We start from the raw sequence: 23,999 nt of genomic DNA, 5'->3' as shown, positions 1-23,999 counted from the left end.
GTACTCTTAATGTAGTATTTTCTCACAAATAATAAACAGTTAAAGTGATATCTTTGTATCATAGAGTAAATGGTACAAAGTAACTTACTTTATCTATTTGATATACAGTAGTATGAATCCTATTTGTTCCGTAACCGGAATACAAACCACTCTATTTAATAGGGGAGTGACAAGGCCTCACCCCCTATTAAATAGCTAAGGTTTGTATAGTTACGAAAAATACAAATTATCTACAAATTTGTCATATTTCATGCTTTTTTTCTGCATCAGAACTCAGATTTTTCCTACCGACAATAGAGGCTCTTTGTTATTGGACTTTTTGTAGATATGTTGCAATTCCAGTCTCAAATGGAGTATTTCTCATTAAAAGAAATAAAATTCCTTTAGCTTCTAGAGAGTAAACAGTATTGCTTTTATAACAGTTTCATTTTTTGTGCAATATACTTTGGCTATTTTATGTTAAAGATTATTGTTCTGATATTTTTTAACAAAGGTAAAATTTTTAGAAAATTATATAATAACATACTGCTTATAATTGTGAAGATATGGAAAGAAGCATATATTTTTTTTTTTTTATTGAAATCCCACCTTGCATTGTACTGGGTTGTAATCATTGAACATAATTGTGATTAGGGAAATAGCTGAGAACTTTTATTCTTTTGGTATCTGGTCAGAGCAATGTTTAATATTGTTGGATTGTGACAGCCAACCATTGTTAAAAATGTGTTCTTAGTTGTGATGATGGATGTTCTATCAGATATTTTATTTATAACATCTTTTTATTGCAGTACAAGTTCAGTAGTTTATACCTTCCGTGGATGCATCTCCTGGTTCATTTGCCTAATGTAAATGCTTTTCGTAGGTACAGAGCGTACTGGGGAAGTAGATGAAGATGGAGAATATGAGGTAATTGTTGTTGACCAACATAATTCATCTATATTAGCATCTGACCACTGTTCTACAGCATCATCTGGACCACCTTCCTTAAAGGTAATGAGAAATTTCTTTTAGTCTACTAAGCTTATCTGATGAATCCTTGATACTCCCTCTACACGACCATAGTATCATTGCTTATGCACCCATTTATCAAGTTAGAAATATTGCAGTAACCTTTCATTTTTATGTAGATAGATTTCATGACCTTTTTCCCCATCATCATTTACAGGTATTACAGTTATATAGTAGTATTCATAGTATCATTTTCATTTAATATACTGTATACAATTCATAGAAGTTTCTATTGTAATTTTATTTGATTCTTCAGTTTACCATAGTTTCGGTGATGTGTCTGGTGTAAGAATATTAAGACAGTTTAACTAATTTATATTATTTGAGAAAAAATAGATCAGATATTGTATTTAATGACTTGAATGATGTGTTTATCTTTGAAGCTTTCTTTTTAATGAAGTCTAAATTACTTGTGCACCATATGTAGTGTATATACTCCAGTGCTGAAGAGAAAGAACTCATATATTTTGGAAGCTCGTTTAAAGCTGTATTTTTTTGTTTGATTCAATCCACACTTTGCGGATTATAACTTTGCTGTAGATAGTTCAGAAGATTGTTAAATTTTGATGTCTCACAAGAAAACAAAATTTATAGAAAAATACATCAAAATTCCAGCGACTATATCTCAGGCAGAGAATTGTGATAGAATGTTAGAGACTAATAGTTGACTTGAAGCACAAAATAGATAGTAATGTACAATATTACTGTACACATAGTTTCATTTTGCTGGAAATTTCAAGTTCCATAATGTTTTCAAACATTATATTTAGTAGGGTACTGTATTCCATTTTTCCTTGACAAATAAAACTAACAGTGAAATTTGTTTAATCACAAGTTATTTTCTTCATATTTTTATGTTTTGAAAGTTGATGTTACTAAAGAAAGTGCAAAAAAATATAGCTGGTTTGGAGGAACTGAAGTATATCACAGTGTATTGTATGAAGTAAAGATATTTTGAGAAATGCTTCTTATTTTAAATTGTATTGATGAGTTGGAGAATTTATTTTCATATATCGTCACCCTCATAAACTAACTGCCTAAGTCATTTTCTCCTCTTGTTGGGAAATAAAAAAACCTTCTCATTTCCTAATTCTTTATATCATTGTGTTGAGCTTGAATTAACAAATTCTAATTCACAAATTCTTCTGTTAAGAATTTGTGAATTGAAGCTCAAGACAATGATATAAAGAATTAGGAAATGAGAAGGTTTTATTTTTATTTCCCAACAAGTGGAGAAAATGACTTAGGCAGTTAGTTTATGAGGGTGACGATATGTAATCCTGCAAGATTTTAGATATAGGAAGGATTAAATATGTAGCATTTCAACTCTCAATGAAATTGTTCAGTATCTTTGTCATTCACTGTACTTGTTTTTCTTTGAAGTTGAATTTTAGCTCTGATAAATCAATTATTCTACGAAGTTTGAGGCAAAAAGTTTAGCTCAGAGTATTGATTAGTTGCTTGATTAAATGGGAAAGAGAATTACAATATTGTAAATACATGTACTGTATATATGTACAGGAGTTGAATTTTATGAAAAGTGTAAGTAGATAATGTAAACTTAATACAATTATAGTCTGATATTGTTTTGTAAAAGTACACAAGTCATTGCACCTTTTATTCATATTAATGTACATTTGGAATTTTCCCTTGTCAACTTGAGGATATCCTTTTTGTTGATGGCATTCAAGTAAGAGTTTTATATGGATTCGTTCTCTTAATCCTGTTGAAGAAAATTAGAATACTATGTTAAACAAGGGGTGAAAGGTTCATCAGAAGAGCTGCTATAACCATATTAATATTTTTTCTTTTACAGTTCTTTTTTTTTTCATGGTCATATTTTGGTTTTTGAAAGTCTTGACATGTAAATACAGTAGTTTAGTTATATAATATTAATATCTCTCTCTCTCTCTCTCTCTCTCTCTCTCTCTCTCTCTCTCTCTCTCTCTCTCTCTCTCTCTCTCTCTCTCTCTCTCTCTCTCTCTCTCTCTCTCTCTCTCTCTCTCTCTCTCTCTCTCTCAGGATAGTTACGAACAGAATTGCCTATCTTTAGTTAGATTGATTAAGTTTATGAAAGAAAGGAATGTGTTAGTTTTGTCATACATGTGGAATATTGTTTATTACCTTGTACATGTACAGATGTGTAGGGAAATTGTGTATAGTTTGTATACAGGTTCTATATGCAGTATGTAAAATACATATTTCTTATGGCATGGTATCTTTCTCTCATTTTATGGTTGAATGGTTAGATATGTTTGATAACTTTAACAGAAATAGGAGTATAACTTAGTATAACTTAGACATTTGCCTTGCTTTTTCTTAATTATTTTTTTTTCTGTATAATTTAGATTAGTTTCATCTTAGTTGTCAGAATTTGCAGAATTTTTTTATAACAAGCTTATGTTGAGAGCAACTCTAAAAAAATATTAGAAAAGCACTAATATCATCGACTATAATTGTCAATGAATTGACTGATCCTTACTCCTCCTGATGCTTTCAAATAAGTTTAGTAGTTTAGGTAATACTATTTTTAGGAACCTTTACTCTATGATAACCCTTTTGCACATTGACTGACTGGCTATGTAAGCAATTAAAAGTATGTAGACTAGTATGTTAAAAGTATTCCTTGGTTCATAGTACTGTAATCATTTTTCCCTGTGATTTTCCATTGATATTATTTAGAGCTACTAACCTGACCTCCCTGTGGTCTCTCCCCAGTCCAATCACACTATAGGAACTGGCCCCGTTCCTAAGTATGGTTGTAATGCCTATGGAGCTAAGGTTTCTAAGCCTGTAGCTCGCAACAACATGATTAACCCTAAGGTAACAGTAACACGTAACCAACTTCGTATATTCAATGGATGGTGTTCCCTTTTGTGCTTATGGTGTGATTTGTATCTCCTCACTGTATGCTTGAAGTGCACCGATGCTTCTTGTTTTTATTTTTTTTTTAATACCCAATATATTGTCCCCAAAACTATTTTTATTCTCAAAGCTATTCTGAAATTAGGTGACTTATTTTTGTGCTACTTTTTAGTTATTTTCAACACATTAAATCGGACTGAATTTAGGCCATCATGTTCTATATTTGCTGCTGAATGTGTAGATACAGCAAAGATGCCACCCTTTTTCCTAATTTGCAGGTAATGTTTAGGCCTACATCTTTCAGAGCACTTGCGTTTTCATTGGAGTCTATTGCAGTTTTTTTTTCATATAAACTTCACTGATAGAAATTAGGCCTCATAAGAGTTTGATAGATGTAAGTTGGTGGTTGTTAGCATATAAAAATGTTCAAAAGCAATAGCAAGAGAGCTTACTGGTACATAAATAACTTATATGTCCATCCATATACCAAGGCACTTCCCCCAATTTTGGGGGGTAGCCGACATCAACAAAAGAAACAAAACAAAAAAGGGGACCTCTACTCTCTACGTTCCTCCAGCCTAACAAGGGACTCATCCGAGTTCAGCTGGTACTACTAGGGTGCCACAGCCCACCTTCCCACACTATCCACCACAGATGAAGCTTCATATTGCTGAATCCCCTACTGCTGCTACCTCCGCGGTCATCTAAGGCGTCGGAGGCAGCAGCAGGGCCTACCGGAACTGCGTCACAATCGCTCGCCATTCATTCCTATTTCTAGCACGCTCTCTTGCCCCTCTCACATCTATCCTCCTATTACCCAGAGCTTCCTTCACTCCATCCATCCACCCAAACCTTGGCCTTCCTCTTGTACTTCTCCCATCAACTCTTGCATTCATCAAATACATGAAATAAATTCTAATCAAATTTAAAGATCCAATGAAAATGCAATTCATCTGCATTTACAATTACACTTTTGAATAAGATATGGTGAAGAAAAAATTTATTTTTTACAGTAAACATTCAGTACAGCTTAGTGAAGCATGGTAATTTTCCTCTAGCACATTGAAGATTATATTTGCACCAAAATCTGTCCATTTAGCATAAATAAGATTCTGTTTAATTTTTTATAAGTGTTTTTTTTTTTTTTATTATAGTATTCCTCTACTGTAAATATTTTTAATTGGTGAAGGATTTTGTCTTGCATTGCATGAATAACTCATCTTGATGCAAAGTAATTAATTGTTTTACTGTATTATATGTATTTTTTTTATCGTGGTTAAGTACTTTATTTGATTACAGTGTGTAAGTTTAGTCATACTTTTGTAAATATATTTCATTTTATTTAGTTTTCAGAAGGTATTAACAGGAACTCCAATTCAAGGAAGTGATCACAAGTTGTATGGTTTTTTTATTATATGTATGGAGATTTTGAGCCCGGTTTTTCAAAAACAAAACTTAAACTACTTGTCCCCTGTTGTGCCTACAATAACATGGAAGGTTCAGTAGGGATTTTCTGTGATTATGCACCTTTGATTTGTTTTTCTACAAACCCATAACCTATTTACAGCCGAATATTCATGGTCTCAGAATGTACATACATACATACATATACCAAGGCACTTCCCCCAATTTTGGGGGGTAGCCGACATCAAACAAATGAAACAAAGGGGACCTCTCCTCTCTACGTTCCTCCCAGCCTGACAAGGGACTCAACCGAGTTCGGCTGGTCTCAGAATGTACTCGCAATTTATTTTTAAAAGGCTTCCTGTTGTTCATCTGCCACTTGGAACATAAGGTAACCATTCTTACCTTTGCCTGTGCTTGTATGTTGTTTAAAGATTTACAGGTTGCTCGTGAGCGGCAGAGGCAAGGTTCATAAGTGTCCTAGAGGTCAACCATATTTACGAGCAAATATGGTGTTGGGTTTTTGTATAAATTTGTGATTCATATTCTACAAGGATTTCTCAGGGCAGTGTCCTAGAGATCAACCGTATTTACGAGTTCATATAGTGTTGGGTTTTGTATAAAACTGTGATTCATATTCTACAAGGATTTTAAAGTGGTTAATGACTCTAAATTAAATCAAGTAGTATATGTTATCTTACTTTGTTTAGGTATTTCCATCTTGGAATTTTTAGTTTGATGATAAATGGAATTATTAAATGCTATTTTATTGTTTTCTGAAGTTTTTCTACTTATGTACTTTAACTTGACCATTGGGTTGTAAAACTAATTTTGAGGTGTTTTATGCCTTTGTTGTATCTAGGGTTGAGCAATTTAATCTTTTTTTCTTCAATAACGTGATGTTTTTAGTCATTTTGCTATACAATACATCTTTTACCAAGGTTCCACAGTGTAGGTATCAGAATTTGTCCAGTAAAACATCATGTTTGTGTCTAGTTTTAACAAGTATCTACTAGTGTTATGCTGTGTATGTTGCTGACAGGTATGCTTGCTTGACCTCATTTGGAAGTCAAAATTTGTTTTCTGGTCAGTGGAGACTTTTCTACAGAGTCGTATTAGATAAAAAAAAATTGTGAAGGTTATCTGTTTTAGAATCTTTAGATTTACCTCTCTGTAGGCATTAGGATCATCAGCCTCTCTTTCAGTAGGTATCAACAAATTTCTCTCATCAGTCAAGACTACTTTTAAGTGATCAATTATAGGCCCTGTCCCGTCACGAACCCAGCAGACAGAGCCCTGGAAGTTGGTGTTCTTTGAACTTCTGAGGATAACTCCATGTCCTACTTGGAAGAACTTTTTTTTCCCCATAAGTAACCTGACTCGGTATCCTTTTAGGCAAACTATAAATTATGCTGCCTCCTTCCTATCTCTTCCATTGCTTAGCCTGCAACAAACATAGCTTAGGCTTGAAGATATTCTACTGCCTAGACTGAGCCACTGCTGGTTGCCTTTACCAGGCAGGTCTATGGTAGATACAGCATAGAAAGGGTTGAATAGACAGCTCTAGCTATATTCTGAAGTGTGCCATTTGTGGTGACTCCGTCTTCTTTTTGAGATGATGTTTTAGGCGTAGGAAGGTTTGTCAGTCTAGCCCAGCCATACAGACTGCTTCAAGGAATGGGATTACTCCAACCTCAAGTACATCTCTTTTCATGTCATTGGCTGTGACTGTCCTAGGAACTATAACTTACGTCATGAATAAGACTGGGAATGGTCTTCAGCTTGGAGCAAGGAGAAGACTTCTGCAAGCAGCCTACTAGTAGGATGCTTGTATTTATGATTGAAGTGTCAATTTACCTTTGTTATATTGTACTTTGGGGGGGGGGGGATATCATAATTGGATTGATAAATATTTGTTGGAACTGGTACCCGTAGTGGGGCAGGTTTCACTGCAGGCAAGGTCTAAGAAATGACATTACTGTTGGTAACTTGTTAGTGACAATCTATTTGGACACTAAGTTTATCTACAAGTTTCATTTATGGAAGATATCTTCTTTTATTTTAATGCAGTCTCTGCTGAGCATTTATGTACGATTTGTCCCTACTCATATGTCTCCTTGTCAAGAGGCTTAGGTTTGTTTACTATCTTTTTCTCTAAGAACTCTCAACAAAACATGTTGGGATCAATCAGCATTCTGCATCATGCTGTGCGTGTCCTTCCTGAATTGTACATATAAGAGTTATAAGTTTATGGTGATGCAAATGATTTTGTTATTATATTTTTATAAGCTTTACTTGTTTAACAACCCCATTTCTATAACAGCTCAAAAGAAAGACAGATGATTGTTGTGCACTACAGGCATCAATTGGTGTATGCTTAAAATGAAGTCATTCTTAAAGATCAGTGTATCTAGTAATTTAAGAGACCATGAATGTGGCATGTATATGAGTGATGTGCTTATATTGAAGAAATAAAGTTTACAAGTTTTTGAACATGTCAATCATTATATCAGGGTGCATTATCTAAGTTTGATCTTGTAAAGAAGTCTTGATAAAATTAGAGGTAAACTATGGAGAGGAAGTCCCTTCCTTGACTGACTCTTAGTTTTTTCTAATATCCTTGTTTTGATACACAGTATTTAGGGTGTTTTTCTAATATCCTTGTTTTGATACACAGTATTTAGTGTGTTTTTCTAATATCCTTGTTTTGATACACAGTATTTAGGGTCTAATCAACAGTCTTTTCCGAAAATTTGAATCTATATAGTTGTAAGATAGGAGATAATTAATTTGAAAAACTTCTTATAATTACTTTTTTGTTAGATTGATTAAATTCAGTATCCATGATTAGTTGTAGGTTATCCATTATATCATAAAGATATTTTAGATCTATTGAGCATACTACTTGCAAGTGATCACTTCGTTGGCTTGATTATTAATTCCTTTTCATCCCTGTATATCTATTACTGTAGTGTAAAAGTTACTTCCTTGTCCTTATCATCTTAGTATTGTAAGATTTTGTAAAACCTGGAATAGGAAACAAATTTCCTTTGTATTGGTGATGAATGAGTACTACTGGACCCCGCTAAAAGTATTAGACCTTTCATTTGCTAATGGCAGTATTGTTCTGTCCAGGGCTCGGAAACGGGTGAAGGAGGAGGCAGCGATGTTGGCTCAGCTGCTGTAAGCCTGAATGAAGAACAAAATTCCCAGCCGGCAGACGATTGGACTGAAGTCAATCTGAATGATGGAACTCCAGATGAGATGGATGCTAAATCCCCAAAGTCAGGTGAGCATATATACAGTACGAACTGTATTTAAAATATTGGCTTTTGTTATATCAGGAATTTGACGCTGAGTATTGGTTCTATGACCAATGTGTTGCTAACATAACATTTATTATTATTATTATTATTATTATTATTATTATTATTATTATTATTACTACCCAAGCTACAACCCTAGTTGGAAAAGCAAGATGCTATAAGCCCAAGGGCTCCAATAGAGAAAAATAGCCCAGTGAGGAAAGGAAATAAGGAAATAAATAAATGATGAGAACAAATTAACAATAAATAATTCTAAAAACAGTAACAGCTATGTCTACAAATAAATGTAGAGGCGACATACATAATTCTAGACGGTGTAAGGGAGTAGTATTAGTATGAGTGGGTTATATTGTTTAGAGCTTTAAGAGTTGCAGGTTTTTCTGGTTCACTTGAAAAATTGATACCAAGATTTAATTAGTTTCATATTTTTGAGGTAATGAAAGTAGGTCGTCAATGATTATTAAACTGGTAGAGAATATGCACTTCCTTGTGATAAGTTTTATCTTCCTTCAGTACTTTGTTCATCTTTTATTGTATGTTATGCTTGTGGTTAAACTACCTTATGTTAACAGCACCATATACAATATTTTTTAGAGACAATAATTCTAATAGTACAAAAAGCTAAACAGGCAATGTCCCATAATAGATTAAATTCTGGATATTAGACCATATTGTGTTTGCGGAGAAGCAATCTAACCACTCCCTATGGTAAGCACTAAAAACACAAACAAGTAGAAACAGGGCCAGTCTTATCGTCTTCTTGTACTGTATGTTAAGGCCGGGTCACACAGGCCTTGTGAGTGATTTGCGATTGAATTAAGCACAAAACTCTACTCAAATATGTATGAAGAGCTCTGATGCTTTGATATTGGGGAAAATGAGTGAAAAAGCCATTCAAGAATAAAAACCTGTATTATGATTGAGATAAATTTAGTGTTTTTTTTTTCTTTTTCTTTTTTTTTCAAAATTCTACTAGTACTGTACTTTGATGCTTTTTCTAGGAGTAGAGAAACTGTATGAATTTATTGAAATATTTTAACAAAGGACAATTTCAGTTTTCTCAGAAATTCAAGTGTACCAAAATTATTATAGTAAACAATCAAGTATGTCATTCAACAGGAAATTTAATAGAGTATGGTAATGACAATTGGATGCTCTACAGTAAAGAGAAATCAACACGTACAAAGCTACTATTTCAATGTAAAGTAGAGGGTTTTTATTATTTTCTCATGCATTGATAGAGATAAAGGTTGAATTTTAGGATTATTTTTACCTTTTGTTATGTATACAATAATTTGTATTTATTTTCTCGACAGTGTATGGCGTCGGTGAATCCAACGAAATATCACAGCTCCAGCAACAGCAGCATCCCAGCCAGCAGCAGGGCCCTCCGCAGTTGTCGCAATCGCAGTCCTTATCGCAAGACCCTCAGCAGCAGCTAACTGGCCAAATCTCTGTTCTTTCCTCTCCGTCCAACATGCCAGATCCTGTCACTTCTACTGTAAAGCACCATCGGCCAGAAGATTTGAATATCAAGCCCTTTCTTAGTTCTGATTTGCCCATTCCTACACCGTCCCGGGAAGCGTCCCTTACACAGAAGCTTGAGATGGCACTGGGATCTGTGTCTCCTCTTCTACGGGAGATCATGGTGGACTTTGCTCCATTTCTCTCTAAAACTCTAGTTGGATCCCATGGGCAAGAGCTCCTCATGGAAGGTAAAGGTGAGGCTGTGGGGTTCTTTTTTTTATCTGGTGTGCGGAGGTTCCATTGTATGTTGTCGTGGAGGCAGCCCCCCAGTAACCCCCCAGTGTTAGTTAATTATTGCATGCATATTTTAATTAGGCACCTTTTGACATTTTTGATCCACAAAAGTTTTTAATGATTTCATTTTCATTTTATTCTACTGCATTTTAACAGCATCTGCCATTGGCAGATTATGCATGCTATAATTCATTGAGAAATGCATGCTTGTCTCATGAATTATCTGGATTGCATTTTGAAAAACAGTAGATTTTTTAAAAGAATACAAGTAATGCTTACTGCACTCTGTTTTTTTTTCATTACTTTTAATAGGACTTTCTTTATTACAGTACAGTATATAAGTACAGTACATGAAGTATAGATTTGTATAATTTTCCTAATTTGTTGTTTTAGCTTGTTGTAAAGCAAATTTAAATGAATTGTTGATGATTCCATCTTATGTGGCTGTTTATTTTTTTATTTTTTTTTTTTTTTATCCAGACCTAATCGTGTACAGCACAGTATTTCCTTTCTGAATGTCTTTTAAAATATTTTTTTTTTTTTTTACTTTCAACAAACAGTTGTTTATAATGTACAGTATATATAGTCAGGTAATTGAAAGTCTATTTCATGCACTGTACTGTATTGTGAATGAGAAATTATTTAATTCAGTCGTATTTTCAAATTTTCAATTTTAAACAGGAAAAGCCTTTTGGATTTTTAATTGTTACACAATTGCTTACTACAAAATGTTAAATTCAAATGTCATATACTTTACCAGGCACTGAAGTGTCTGTAGCTGAATTTTGACAACTACTATTGTCAAGAATTTTATCTGTACGGGAATTTACTTCAGGTTATATTGTGTTGTTCGAAGGAGAAAATCTCGAATTTAGTTGGTAAAGGTTTTATGGTGATTTGAACTTCTAGATTTTTTATATTTTGGTATGTTTTGACGAGTATCATGAAGTACTTTAATGTACATTAGTACCTTGGTGTACGTGTTTAATTTGTTCTTGGAGTGCGCTCAAAACCTGAAATGCTTATATCCTTAGGCAATTTTTCCTTTAAGAAATAAAGAAAATTCACTTGATTGTTTCACACGTCAATAAATACTCATTCTTTAATAGCAATTAGTGTTAGAATTATAACCTCTAACATCAGAAATCAATACAAATTAATAATTCATAGTAAAGAATAGAAATATTGACAAATTAATTCAGACTTTACCTTTGAGGAGAGTCGTGGCTGGTGCGAGGAGGAGGATAATGATGATGATGAAGATCATGGTGATGATCATCATCTTATGAGCACTTCTTGATTAAATATAAGGTGTTCTCTCTTGAATGACATTCACTGTCAATAACTAAATCATTTAATTTATTCTGTTTTACAAGGAACCTATCTAGAGATGACTGCTTTTGCATTTTCTTTAAAATTGTATTAAAATGTGACCGTGTTGTTGTGAATTTCGCTGCTCGCCCTGCTGGAACTGTATCTGAGTAATGTGTTCCTGCAAATTTTTGCAGATTTTGCCATATTTTCAACATGTCCCTTATTTCACTTGAAGCGAGAAGTTTGTCACTTGTGTCCCTCATCCTTTCCAGATGAAATTTCCTCTGCAACCTCTTGCTGCAGCTCCTTATGCAACTCTACCAGCTCCTCGGTCATCAGTGTTTGCTATGCTCCTCAAATAGATTGTTGTTGTCGTCCTTGTTTACTTCCAACCCCATTGTCTTTCCCAAGGACTCAGTTTCATCATCAACTGCTTCCTGCAGGAGTTCATATTCCTCAAAATTGTATTCAGGAAGGCATTCAAGCCACAGATAGAATTGACGGTTCTATTGGTGACCCTTTCCCAGGCTTTGCCAATGATTATGAGGCAGTTAACAATATGAAAATGATCTTGCCAAAACTCTTGGTGGGTGAGGTTGGTCCTTTTGTTGACCTTGAAGCACCGCTTGAACATTGCTTTTGTATAGAGCGTCTTAAAATTTTAGGTCGCCTACCGATACATGGGCTGGAATATTGTAGTAGGTTTAGGTAGAATGAACTTTATTTTGATTAATTTGAGTTTCTCAACTAAGTTGTCTTTAATGGCTGGATGATGGGCAGGAGAATTTCCTTAAATATCAAGGCTTAGAGTGTGAGGTTCTTCTCCCAAAGGTACCTTTTAACCTTAGGACCAAATAGCTCATTGCTCTATTCCACAAACAAAATGTGGGTCACCTAAGGCTTTTTGTTTAGCCTCCACTTGACATTCAGTAACTTCTTCTGCACCTTGCACTTCTTGAAGGCTCATGGATTCTCCAAATGATACACCATGAGCGGTATAATTTTGCAATCTCTGCTGGTGTTAGTACAAAACACCAGGGTTAGATGGTCTTTCATGGGCTTGTCTTCCAAAATAGACCAGTCTTGTTGCAATTAAGCTTTTTCTGTAGGGTTAACTATTGCACTGTCATTATTCAGTGGCTACTTTCCACTTGATAAGAGTAGAAGAGACTCTATAGCTGTGGTAAGCATCTTTCTAGGAGAAGGCCACCCCGAAATCAAACCATTGTTCTCTAGCTTGGCTAGTGCCATATCCTCTGTACCATGCAACCTCGCTGTGTCGCAGAACATTGTTGATGCCAGTTGTTCTCTTGAAATTCTCAATGATCCTTGGTTCACCATAAATGTTTCTTTTTCTTTTTTCGGTTGATGTACCTGGCTCCTTTTCACAAGGTCAGCATACAGCACCTTTGCTTTTTCACAAATAAGATTTTCAGTAATTATATCTCCTGTTAACTACTCAATAATCGAGACAAGCTGAAACCTTTGAACTTTATTAAGAACGTGGGGCTGTTGTTTTGTCAATGTCAGCACCACTTTCACAACATAAATTGATTTGATATCTTCTTTTTACTTCCAAATCTTGGACGTTGTTCGATTGAACTTTTTTTGCCAGGCATGGGACATACGTACTTTGTTTGTGCTTCTCGATAATTTCTTTTTTTCACTTGTTCATTACTGTAATTATTACTGTCTTCTTACCGTCTTTCTTAATCATCATGGGGGGGTCTTTGTCTTAGTACTATTAACTTAGCGATGCAACACAAAATCTCTTTATGATGAACAAAAGAAATCACATCTCGACAAAGAACATGATGTCGCAACTCTACAAAGAACAGTTCCAATCATGCTTGTATGATACGCTGCTTCTACGAGTACTGCTCAGAGAATGGAAGAGTTAGGGTCTAATCAAGGGTGTTGTGAGCTAATGTTAAACAAAATGGCGTAAAAACACACGTGACATATGAACACCGTGTGCTAATGTTGTTAGTACTTGACCACAAAAAATGTCCATATGGAGTGAAAATGTTTTGCTTACAGACCGAAGTAATGCTCGTAGCCAAATTCAAATTTATATGCTTGTATTCAGTTACTCGTAATCTGTGGTACTGCTTATGCATTTATGTTTAAGGCTATAAGGTTTCATTGCACTTTTCAGAAGGTTTTTTATGCACTTTTCAGAGCGTTTTTTATGCGCTTATTTTTTATATACTTGGTATTTTTGCACTTGCACAAGTTTTTAAAGGCATTTACAATATATCTTAACGACACAGTACAATATTATTTGTTTGTTTCCATATATTGAATTGGGTATGATCCCAAAAACATTTATTTTTTGTTTAAATTTTCAGCATTGTGTGTTTGGAGTATTTGCACACTGTAAAAGCTCAAGATTTTTCAAGCTGATTTTTTTTGCTTAATGGCACCAGCATTTTTTGCACAAATATACAGTATTTGAACTGCATTTTGGTTTTAAATTAGTTCATTTAGATTTAGCAAGTGTTGACTCTTAGTACAGTACTGAATATAGTTTTTAAAATATCAAAGTCAATGCTTGTATAGGATCTGTAGTAATGAACTGTCACCTCTGGAGAAAATTAAAAAGCTGTTTTGAGGTTAAGCTGATAATTTTACTTTTTTGCTTAATGGCACCAGCATTTTTTGCACAAATATATTTGAACTGCATTTTGTTTTTAAATTAGTTCTTTTAGATTTGGCAAGTGTGGACTTTTAGTACAGTATTAAACTTTCAAAATTTCAAAGTCAATGCTTGTATAGGATATGTAGTAATGAACTGCCAGCTCTGTAGAAAATGAAAAAGCTGTTTTGAGGTTAACTTTTAATGTCCATTTTAATCAGTGTAAATTATACAAAACTTTAATAACAGATTAAAATGCATTATGCTGTACAACGAAGAATTTAGGAAAAATAGCCACTCATTTGACCCATTGATATTTATGGATAGTGTAAATGAACCACTCAATGTATGCAGATAATGCAAGTTGACTGAAAGTTGAAACATATTTTATATAAAATGCACTCATCAGAAAATATAGAGTTTCTGAAACATCTATTTAGGGAATTTAGTACAAACTCATAATTTTCTTTAACCCAATTTATGGGTATTCAGAAATCGTACTCATTCTATTCCCGAACCTGAAGGATAAAGTTGTCTGCTGGTTGACTGGTAGCACCTTGCATGCGAGTCCATGGACTTTAGGATTAAAATGAAGTTAGAATATTGTTTTGCTTGTACAGTAATCTGGATTATGGCTATGAGAAAATAGTCAGGTGAGGAGGTGATAGCAGTGAATGATGGTTTTTATAAGAATAATTATTTAAGAATTTGATTTTTCTTTGAAATTCATCTTTTTTCATTAGATTAAAAGACAGTTTTGAGGGGGTAATTTAATCTGGTATATTCTAATAGTGCCTTTCCTGGTGAATCTTTTCGTTAGTTGCAAGGGATCATCGTCAGATATTCCTGATTCAACCACTTATCCTGTCTTCTCTGCTGATAGCAGGGAAATGAAAGGCATGGCTATGAAACACAAATTTGATTCGTTAAGTAATTGAAGGTGAACATAACACAGACTGAGACTATATGTTGTTGGAATTCAAGATCTTGAGTGCTTCCATTGATCACAAAATACCAGAACAATATAAGATTTTTTATTTTTATCCACCATTAGCACGGTTTGCTAGAGTATGGTTCTCATTGATCACTAACGGTTAACCCAAGGCTTACAGCGTATTGGCAAATGATATAAAATAACTCTAAGTCTGCTTTGGGAATTGGTCCTAGCCTGATATCCAGACCAGTAACTGCTGTCTAAATGTCAAAATCAAGCCTTTGCTCCAAATGCTATGACATGTGACAATATCTTTGATTGGTATAGTGGAAACCTGCACTTTAGTATGCTTCTAGCAATGCTGGGCTGCAACACAAGAAGTGTGGTTCTCACCTTACCGTAATAAAAAGGTATGGGGCCATGTACTTATGGTGCTGCCAGTATGTCAGGCGTTGATTTTCCTCTTTTCATTCGGGACTAAAGTGTTGAGGCTAATATCATCGATAAATTTAACAGTCAGGCAAAGATTAATGCAGTTTATTATATAGCTGTTTCTATGAGTGAGACCGATGAATATTTACATATTTTAGGATACAAAATGAGTGAGACCGATGAATATTTACATATTTTAGGATACAAATATACTGGCTATCGTGACATACTAGTAATTATGCAAGTGAATTTAGCCAGGATTTTATATGTTGATCATCTTTTATTACCAGATTAATGGAATTATTTTATTTTGTAGGACTGATGACTTTCAAGCACAGCCAGAGTGTCGTGGAACTCGTCATGCTGCTGTGTTCACAAGAGTGGCAAAACTCTCTCCAGAAGCATGCTGGTTTAGCCTTCATCGAGTTGATAAATGAGGGGAGGTAAGGGAATGATTTTGACTGCTGTGGAAGTAATTTACCATTGTTCTATTTGATTAATTAACTGTGATTCTTTAGTTTTGTGTTCAACTCTGTACTAATGATGGTAATAATGGTGGTAATACTCTAGTTAAAGTTTTCACCCCATACTAAAAAATTTTTGTTGTCAACAGAGTAAAGTTCACCCCATACAAAATATGTTATGTTGTCGTCAGAGTAAAGTTCACCCCATACTAAAAATTTTATGTTGTCATCAGAGTAAAGTTCACCCCATACAAAATATGTTATGTTGTCGTCAGAGTAAAGTTCACCCCATACAAAATATGTTATGTTGTCGTCAGAGTAAAGTTCACCCCATACAAAATATGTTATGTTGTCATCAGAGTAAAGTTCACCCCATACAAAAAATTTTATGTTGTCATCAGAGTAAAGTTCACCCCATACTAAAAATTTTATGTTGTCAACAGAGTAAAGTTCACCCCATACAAAATATGTTATGTTGTCGTGAGTAAAGTTCACCCCATACAAAATATGTTATGTTGTCGTCAGAGTAAAGTTCACCCCATACTAAAAATTTTATGTTGTCATCAGAGTAAAGTTCACCCCATACTAAAAATTTTATGTTGTCAACAGAGTAAAGTTCACCCCATACAAAAAATTTTATGCTGTTATCAGAGTAAAGGAGTCCACATTATTGTTCAAATACAAGGACTATATCCCGTTTATTACTTTTCTTTGTAATCTAACTTTTAAATACTAGCTTTACCTCCTTTAACAGTGTGAATTGGTCTTTGGTCACGTGCATATTGCTGATTGTTTTAAAGTATCAGTTGACTTGCTAGAATATTGACTAGATTATAGTTGTATGTAGATTTCCCATTAAATTCTGAACTTTGAGGGGCAGTAAAATAATGACTCAAATTTTGCCTTTGATATTTAGAGTAGTAAAACTATTAATATCTTTTATGTTGCATATATTAAGACAACAAAAGTATAAATGGCAAATTTTAATTATAAAATAATTTAGGAATTTTTACATTTACTATCTTTTTCAACTAATATGTTTTGTGCAGTACAGAGGTAAGATCACAGCTGAAATTAAAATTTATATAAGGAATGTAAAAGCAATTCTTGGTTAACTTGTGGAACTATCTTTATAGAGGGGAAAAGTATTTGGGTGCTAGAAGATGTCTTTCATTATTATGTGAAATAGTTTTAAAAAGAGGACTTTCGTATTAGTTGATTGTATCCATTTTTGTCAGCAAAAAATTCATTGAGGTGTCAGAATTAATTCAAGGCTTTAAAAGCTATTCATCTATAGTCCATTTCTTTTAGCGAGTCATATTTGCACCGATTCGCAGCGGTGCCCTTTTAGCTCGGAAAAATTTCCTGAGCGCTGATTGGTTGGACAAGATAATTCTAACCAATCAGCGACCAGGAAACTTTTCCGAGCTAAAAGGGCACCGTTGCGAGTCGGTGCAAATATGACTCGCTAAAAGAAATGGACTATAGCTGGTTTTGTGAACGTGTTTTTGTTGTTGATAAGTCTAGTTCTTAATCTAAAGCTAATTGTGCTTTTCACATAGGTCTTTTACTTTCAGTATAATGTATCAATTGTATCTTCATTGACAGAAGTCTTTGTGTGTTTCGTTTGTATTTTTCACATTATTTCCTTTACTTTTATTTTTCTCTTGTATTCTGTTGAATTCATTTTAACAATACATTCTTGACTTTAATTTTGTGTACGCTGTTATGCTTCTTGCTATGAACTACCAAATTTGCTTGATTCAAGTATCAAATATCCAACTAACAACCTTCCTTTGTTCTTATGCTCTTCCACTCTTGATATAAAACTATTCTTTTGCAAAACTTGTACTTTACTAAAGGAAAAGCAGGTTAAGTTGGTCTCTTTATTTGTAATGTTCCAACTAGCTGACAAATCGCAAATGTTGTAAGGTATCAAAATCTTAGTTATTTGTACAGCAGTGTTCGAATACATTGCAATGCTGTACCTTGATTGTGTTCTTTTCCTTTCTATAGTACTTTTTCTCAGTTTCTCTCTTGTCTAACTTGCTTACTACATACATCTCCTTCTGTGTAACTTCAGACTATTATCGCACGCCATGAAGGACCACATAGTGCGAGTTGCCAATGAAGCTGAGTTTATCCTCAACCGAATGCGAGCAGATGATGTGCTCAAGCATGCAGATTTTGAGGTGAGATTGATAGGATATCAACTGTCAACACCTATAACATTAACATTTAAGTCAACTAACCTAGATGAGTAAGAGTAATTACTACTAACAAAATGATCCAGAGAAAGCTAAAGCATCGTGCATATATTTTTTTACAGCATGAGTCCTAACAATGTCTTATTTACTTTTATATATATCTATTGCAGTCCCTAAGTGCAACAACTGTGCTGGAACGTCGGGAGGAGGAGAAAATGTGCGACCATTTGATTACTGCTGCGAGGAGGAGAGACAATGTTGTGGCTGCACGTATCTTGGATAAAATCACTAATATCTTGTCAAATAAACATGGAGCTTGGGGCACTGCAATCCATGCTCTTAACAAAGTGTAAGTGACGAGGTTGTCGTAGGCTCAATATTTGCTCATCTATTTTAGTCTTAGGAAATGGTGTATTGAATGCTGCACTGCTTGAACAAATTTTGTTTTACAGTACATGGACTTTTTTCCATTTTTATTTTTTCTGAGAGAAAATTTTTTGATTTTATAGTGCACCACCCCAGTTTTGGAAGCTAGATTCTTGGGAGGATGACTCTCGGAGAAGAAAGCGTTTTGTGCCAAATCCCTTAGGTTCTTCGCATCCCGAAGCTACTCTGAAAGCTGCTATTGAGCATGGAGCTCCTGAGGATGCAATTCTTCAAGTAAGATTTTTTGTATGATATGCACTTGTTATACTGATAAAGTACCTGGAGATTTTCATACATTTTTTCTTTGATGATTATTCAGTGTATTTTACAGTATATAATTAGTGTGTGTAAATTAGCTTGCTTAAGGAGTTGATGAGAACATGCAGTTGTTGTTCCTCATTTTCTTCCATAATGTTTTTCAGAAATGAAATTTTTTACTGCATTTTTTATTTAGCAAAAGCTTAGCTTGTATTGAGACCTAGTTATCTAAATGTTTTTTTTTATTTTAAGTCGTGTTTTAAGCACTGGTAAAAATTTTTCTCCTCAGGCTAGAGAAGAATTCCATGCCCAACTTGCAGCTCAGAGGAGGTCCATGCAGCAGCCCTTGCAGTCTCCTGACCTTTTGGATGACTCTGAACTAACCACCGATGACAGAGACCTAGATGCTGATGTCACCGGTGGGTTGTTACAATTTGGTTCTGTACAACAATATTTTATTTCTATGAACCTTCTATGATGTTCATATTAATAGTTTTTATTGTGGGTCCCATTCTGCATACTGTAGATTATATACGAACACATTATTAATATTTTTTGTAAATAGGATTACTGATATATTTCATATTAAGCCTTTTACCCCCAGGCTATTTGGAAATTTCCAACCCTTAACTCCCAGGGGGTTATTTTTTTCCCAGCACATTTTGCAGTATATTTTTTTTTAATTGTTCTAACAGCCTTGATTTTTGTCATAGAGAGGTCAGGTTGGTCTCATTCTCTTGGAAAATGCCTGAATTTTCTCAAAAAATAATCAAAAATATGAAAAAAAAAAAAATTATAGCATTTTTTTGCGAGGACGTACCGGTACGTCCATGGGGGTAAAGGGATGGCTTTAGTGAAACGTACCAGTACTTCCTTTGGGGGTAAAAGGGTTAAACAAGTGGAGGAATTTTTTGTTTGTTAATGCACGATGGGAAGAAGGAAATGAAATATCATATATAAAAAATCTGTTTGGTAATTTCAGGAATGGTGAATATGAGTACACGGGCAAGACTTGTCGCTCCAGGACTAGTGGTGCCAGGCACTGTATCGATAACAGCAGCGGAGCTCTATTTTGAAGTGGACGAAGAGGACCCAGAGTTCCGGAAAGCTGATCCAGAGGTAAGTACTGTTTATGATATTTTTTCTGTTTGTAGCATTTTTTAGATGGCACTACAGAGTAATTATCTATGGAACTTCAGAAAACTTCTAATCAATCTATCAACCAGTCTATGGAAGTTGTGAATGAATTATTTCAGGGATATTTTATATTTGAAGATTAGATATTCTGTACCACAATCAACAGCAGAAGTAAGTACAGTTTATAATGTTTAATTGGCAAAATTTGAGGGCCTGAAATTTCAAAAATTTATCAAGCATTTTATTTTTTTATTATTATTGATTTTGTTCTCAGTCATTAAATGACTTCACCCTGAGAGATGGCCAGGTATCATTTATTTGTAGACGAAAAATTGAGTAAACACCAAGATAATAAAATGTTTGTGAATGGATATATGCTTTAAAAGGTAAAAAAATATTAAAGAGGCAATTTACCATCTATAATGATAATTGCTTTATCAATAGAACACATTGTGGCCCTCATTATTGTTATTGCTGTCTTCTCATTATTATTGTTTTTATTATTATTACAATTATTATTATTATTATTATTATTATTATTATTATTATTATTATTATTACATTGAAATGTAAGAAGAATGAAAGTAAGACTCTATTGTATGTTGATTTTAAGGAAACAATTTTCATTATATTTCATTTAATTTTGTAATAATAATAATGATGATAATATAACTGAAGATAAAGACATGTTTGTCTCGTGTCCCTTTTCCGTCAAATCTTTTTGTTACATCTATGAAATCAAATCACCTGAAATTACATATGAAAGTCAGGCTTTATATCAGTTTAGTGAGATCGGTGTTACTGTATGGACATGAGTCGTGGTATGACAAAGAAACAATATCCAACAGATTTTGTAGATTTGAGAACAAAGCCCTCAGAAAAAATATTGGGAGTTAAATAGCAGGACAGGATTAGAAATGAAACTATAAGAGAGATTACTCAAGTGCCATATGTAGATGAGATTAGGTTGGGGGTAGATGGAGATAGGTTGTGCATGCTCTTCGCACTTCCCAAGAGGGATTAGTTCACCAAGCTTTCAGCTGGGCTCCATGAGGCATTAGAAGAGTTGGAAGCCCCAGGCCTACATGGCTGAGGACTATGAAACGTGAAGTAGATGGTGATGAATGGTGAAGAATTGATTTAAAAGCTTAAGATAGAGACTGGCGAAATCTAACTGAGGCCCTTTGCGTCAATGGGCGTAGGAGGAGATGATAATGAGGATGATTTTTACATTTGATGAAATTCGCAAATAGCAAGATACGTCACAAGATTTGCAAAATTGCAAACGTTTAAGATTTGTTGCAAACACTGCAGTATTCCTAGTTTCCAATAAACGACTCCAGTTGGAAACAGGTGCTTCCTGTGGGTATTGCATTCCTCACTCGAAGGAGGTGGAGATGAGGGGAGGGCAAGGCACGCCCACTCATCCTGGCTTCCACGCCCCACCGCCCACACTTGACCACCCAAACCCGGTGCTATGCCGAGCTGGTCTCACAGTGTTTGCCCGTCCTTAGAACGAGGTGGGAATGCTGCTGAAATGAACTCTGTATTTCACATATATCTTTTTATGGTGGTTTTCATTCTATTGATTTTTTTTTGTGATTTATAGATTATTTGGTCGTTTATTATTATTATTATTATTATTATTATTATTATTATTATTATTATTATTAGCTAAGCTACAACCCTAGTTGAAAAAGCAAGATGCTATAAGCCCAAGGGCTCCAACAAGAAAAATAGCCCAGTGAGGAAAGGAAATAAGGAAATAAATAAAATATATGAGAAATGATTAACAATTAATATAATATTTTAAAAAAACAGTAATAATAGGAGAGGAATGTGTGCAAAGTTAATGCTCACACACATACATTACTTAATATTTTTTTTTGTCGGTTATAGTATCATTGGCAACCAACCTCGTTTAGTTCCCGTTTTGGGGAATACAGTTATATTACTTCTGGCAAGGAATGGATTTGTTTGTTTGCAGTAAGGTTTGTTTAAATAGTGGATTTTTTCTAACGAAAGTTTAACCGAAGGTGGGCCAATGATAATATTTTGGTAGAGATTAGATTATACATTGTATATTTGAAGAGGTGAAATTATCAACCAACGTCGTTCAGTTCCCGTTTTGGGGAATAAAGTTATTTGTTTGCAAGAATGTTTATTTGAATAGTTAAACTTGGATTTTTTTTAACGAATTTTTAACCGAGTTTATGGGAATGATAACATATTTGTAGAAATAAGATTATAAATTTTTTGAAGAGGTCAGACTATCAAACAATCTCGTTTAGTTCCCGTTTTGGGGAATAAGGTTTTTTTTTTTTTTTTTTTTTTTTTAAATAGTTATGCGTGAATTTTTTTAAACGAAAGTTTAACCGAAGGTGGGCCAGTTATAACATTTTGGTTGAGACAAGATAATACAATATTTTGGAGAGGTCAGAATTTAATTCCTTGGTTTTAATGAAAGTTTCTTGTTTCTAACCTCTCTTTTTTTACGATTTTTTGCGCTATATTATAAATGTTCTTTATTTCATATTTACTTCCTTACCTCATTTTAGATTTTTTCTTATTATGCCTCCGGCATCAGTTATTTTTTATTCTAATTTGTCATTACTTATCTTGTTTATTTATTTCCTTTATCTCCTCACTGGGATATTTTTCCCTGTTGGAGTCCTTGGGCTTATAATATCCTACTCTTCCAACTAGGGTTGTAGTCTTTTTATAGTTTATATATGACATATCTGTTTTTAACGCTGTTAATAGTTTATATAGGACATATCTGTTTTGACGCTGTTATTGTTTTTAGAATGATATATTGTTAATTTATTCTCATCCTTTATTTATTTCCTTATTTCCTTTCCTCACTGGGCTTTTTTTCCCTGTTTGAGCCCTTGGGCTTATAGCATCTTGCTTTTCCAACTAGGGTTGTAGCTTGGCTAGTAATAATAATAATAATAATAATAATAATAATAATAACTGTCCCATTATTATTGATATCGAACAAACAACAAACAAGTAATGTTTCCGTATCTATAATTGCGACCATGCTTGATTTTGTCATTTTCTCTTAAATTCAGTGTCGTGTGTCAATCATTCCCACCTCTGGTTTACTTTGTGGAGCTTGTCCCTCAACTTATTTTTACTTTTAGGGGTTTATTTCTCACTTTCCATCAGACACTAAGAGTCTGTTCAGGCGGTCCTTGATGTGTGAAAATAATTTCTTTCCCGTTTATATTTTGCTTTGTATCTTTTCAGTTATTCACTAGCATTTGCATTCAGGCTTAATAGTTTTCTGATCACTATTATAGCACTTCACAAAGAGATAAGTTTTTCTTTTTATCCCCAAAATCGGGATTTTACTTTAATGTTGCGAGACCGTATTTGGAATTTACGATACGAATTAGTTCGAATTACACATGAGCTTTGTTCATAAGCATTTAGAAGCATTAGTGGATGGAGCTATGTTAAAAGCATTTTAGGATGTGTAATTGATTGACATGGCATGTTTCAGTTTTTAGAAAAAATCCGGAGAGAGTGAGAGAGAGAGAGAGAGAGAGAGAGAGAGAGAGAGAGAGAGAGAGAGAGAGAATGTTTTTAGGGTTGTTACATAAATCACTAACGATATATAATTCATTGCCATAGCATGTGTCACTTTCACTAAAAAAGTGCATTCTTTGAGACGAGAGAGAGAGAGAGAGAGAGAGAGAGAGAGAGAGAGAGAGAGAGAGAGAGAGAGAGAGAGAGAGAGAGAGAGCATTTATTATTTAGAAGAAAGAGCATTAATTTATTCAAAAGATATTTTTTTTTCCTTTTGGTTGTTACATA

General features: G+C 34.0%; 1 protein-coding gene across 5 annotated transcripts in view; it reads left to right on the top strand.

The window, feature by feature from the left end:
• rg (rugose) overlaps positions 1 to 23,999 on the top strand; it is a 327,718-nt gene that overhangs the window by 37,781 nt on the left and 265,938 nt on the right. For 2 of the 5 annotated variants that reach the window (XM_068387372.1, XM_068387369.1), the window contains exons 20-29: positions 863 to 990; positions 3,727 to 3,831; positions 8,413 to 8,566; positions 9,920 to 10,324; positions 15,999 to 16,125; positions 18,230 to 18,338; positions 18,524 to 18,702; positions 18,863 to 19,013; positions 19,327 to 19,456; positions 20,020 to 20,156. In XM_068387372.1, coding sequence (XP_068243473.1) covers positions 863 to 990; positions 3,727 to 3,831; positions 8,413 to 8,566; positions 9,920 to 10,324; positions 15,999 to 16,125; positions 18,230 to 18,338; positions 18,524 to 18,702; positions 18,863 to 19,013; positions 19,327 to 19,456; positions 20,020 to 20,156 — 1,625 coding nt within the window. The remainder of the gene's footprint in view (positions 1 to 862; positions 991 to 3,726; positions 3,832 to 8,412; positions 8,567 to 9,919; positions 10,325 to 15,998; positions 16,126 to 18,229; positions 18,339 to 18,523; positions 18,703 to 18,862; positions 19,014 to 19,326; positions 19,457 to 20,019; positions 20,157 to 23,999) is intronic. The other 3 variants (XM_068387371.1, XM_068387370.1, XM_068387373.1) reach the window with 3 other exon arrangements.

The sequence above is a fragment of the Palaemon carinicauda genome, chromosome 14 (genome assembly GCF_036898095.1).
Source record: "Palaemon carinicauda isolate YSFRI2023 chromosome 14, ASM3689809v2, whole genome shotgun sequence".
In the NCBI taxonomy this organism is placed as follows: domain Eukaryota; kingdom Metazoa; phylum Arthropoda; class Malacostraca; order Decapoda; family Palaemonidae; genus Palaemon; species Palaemon carinicauda.
Note: the sequence above shows the minus strand (reverse complement) of the source record. Positions and strands in the feature narration are given on the sequence as shown.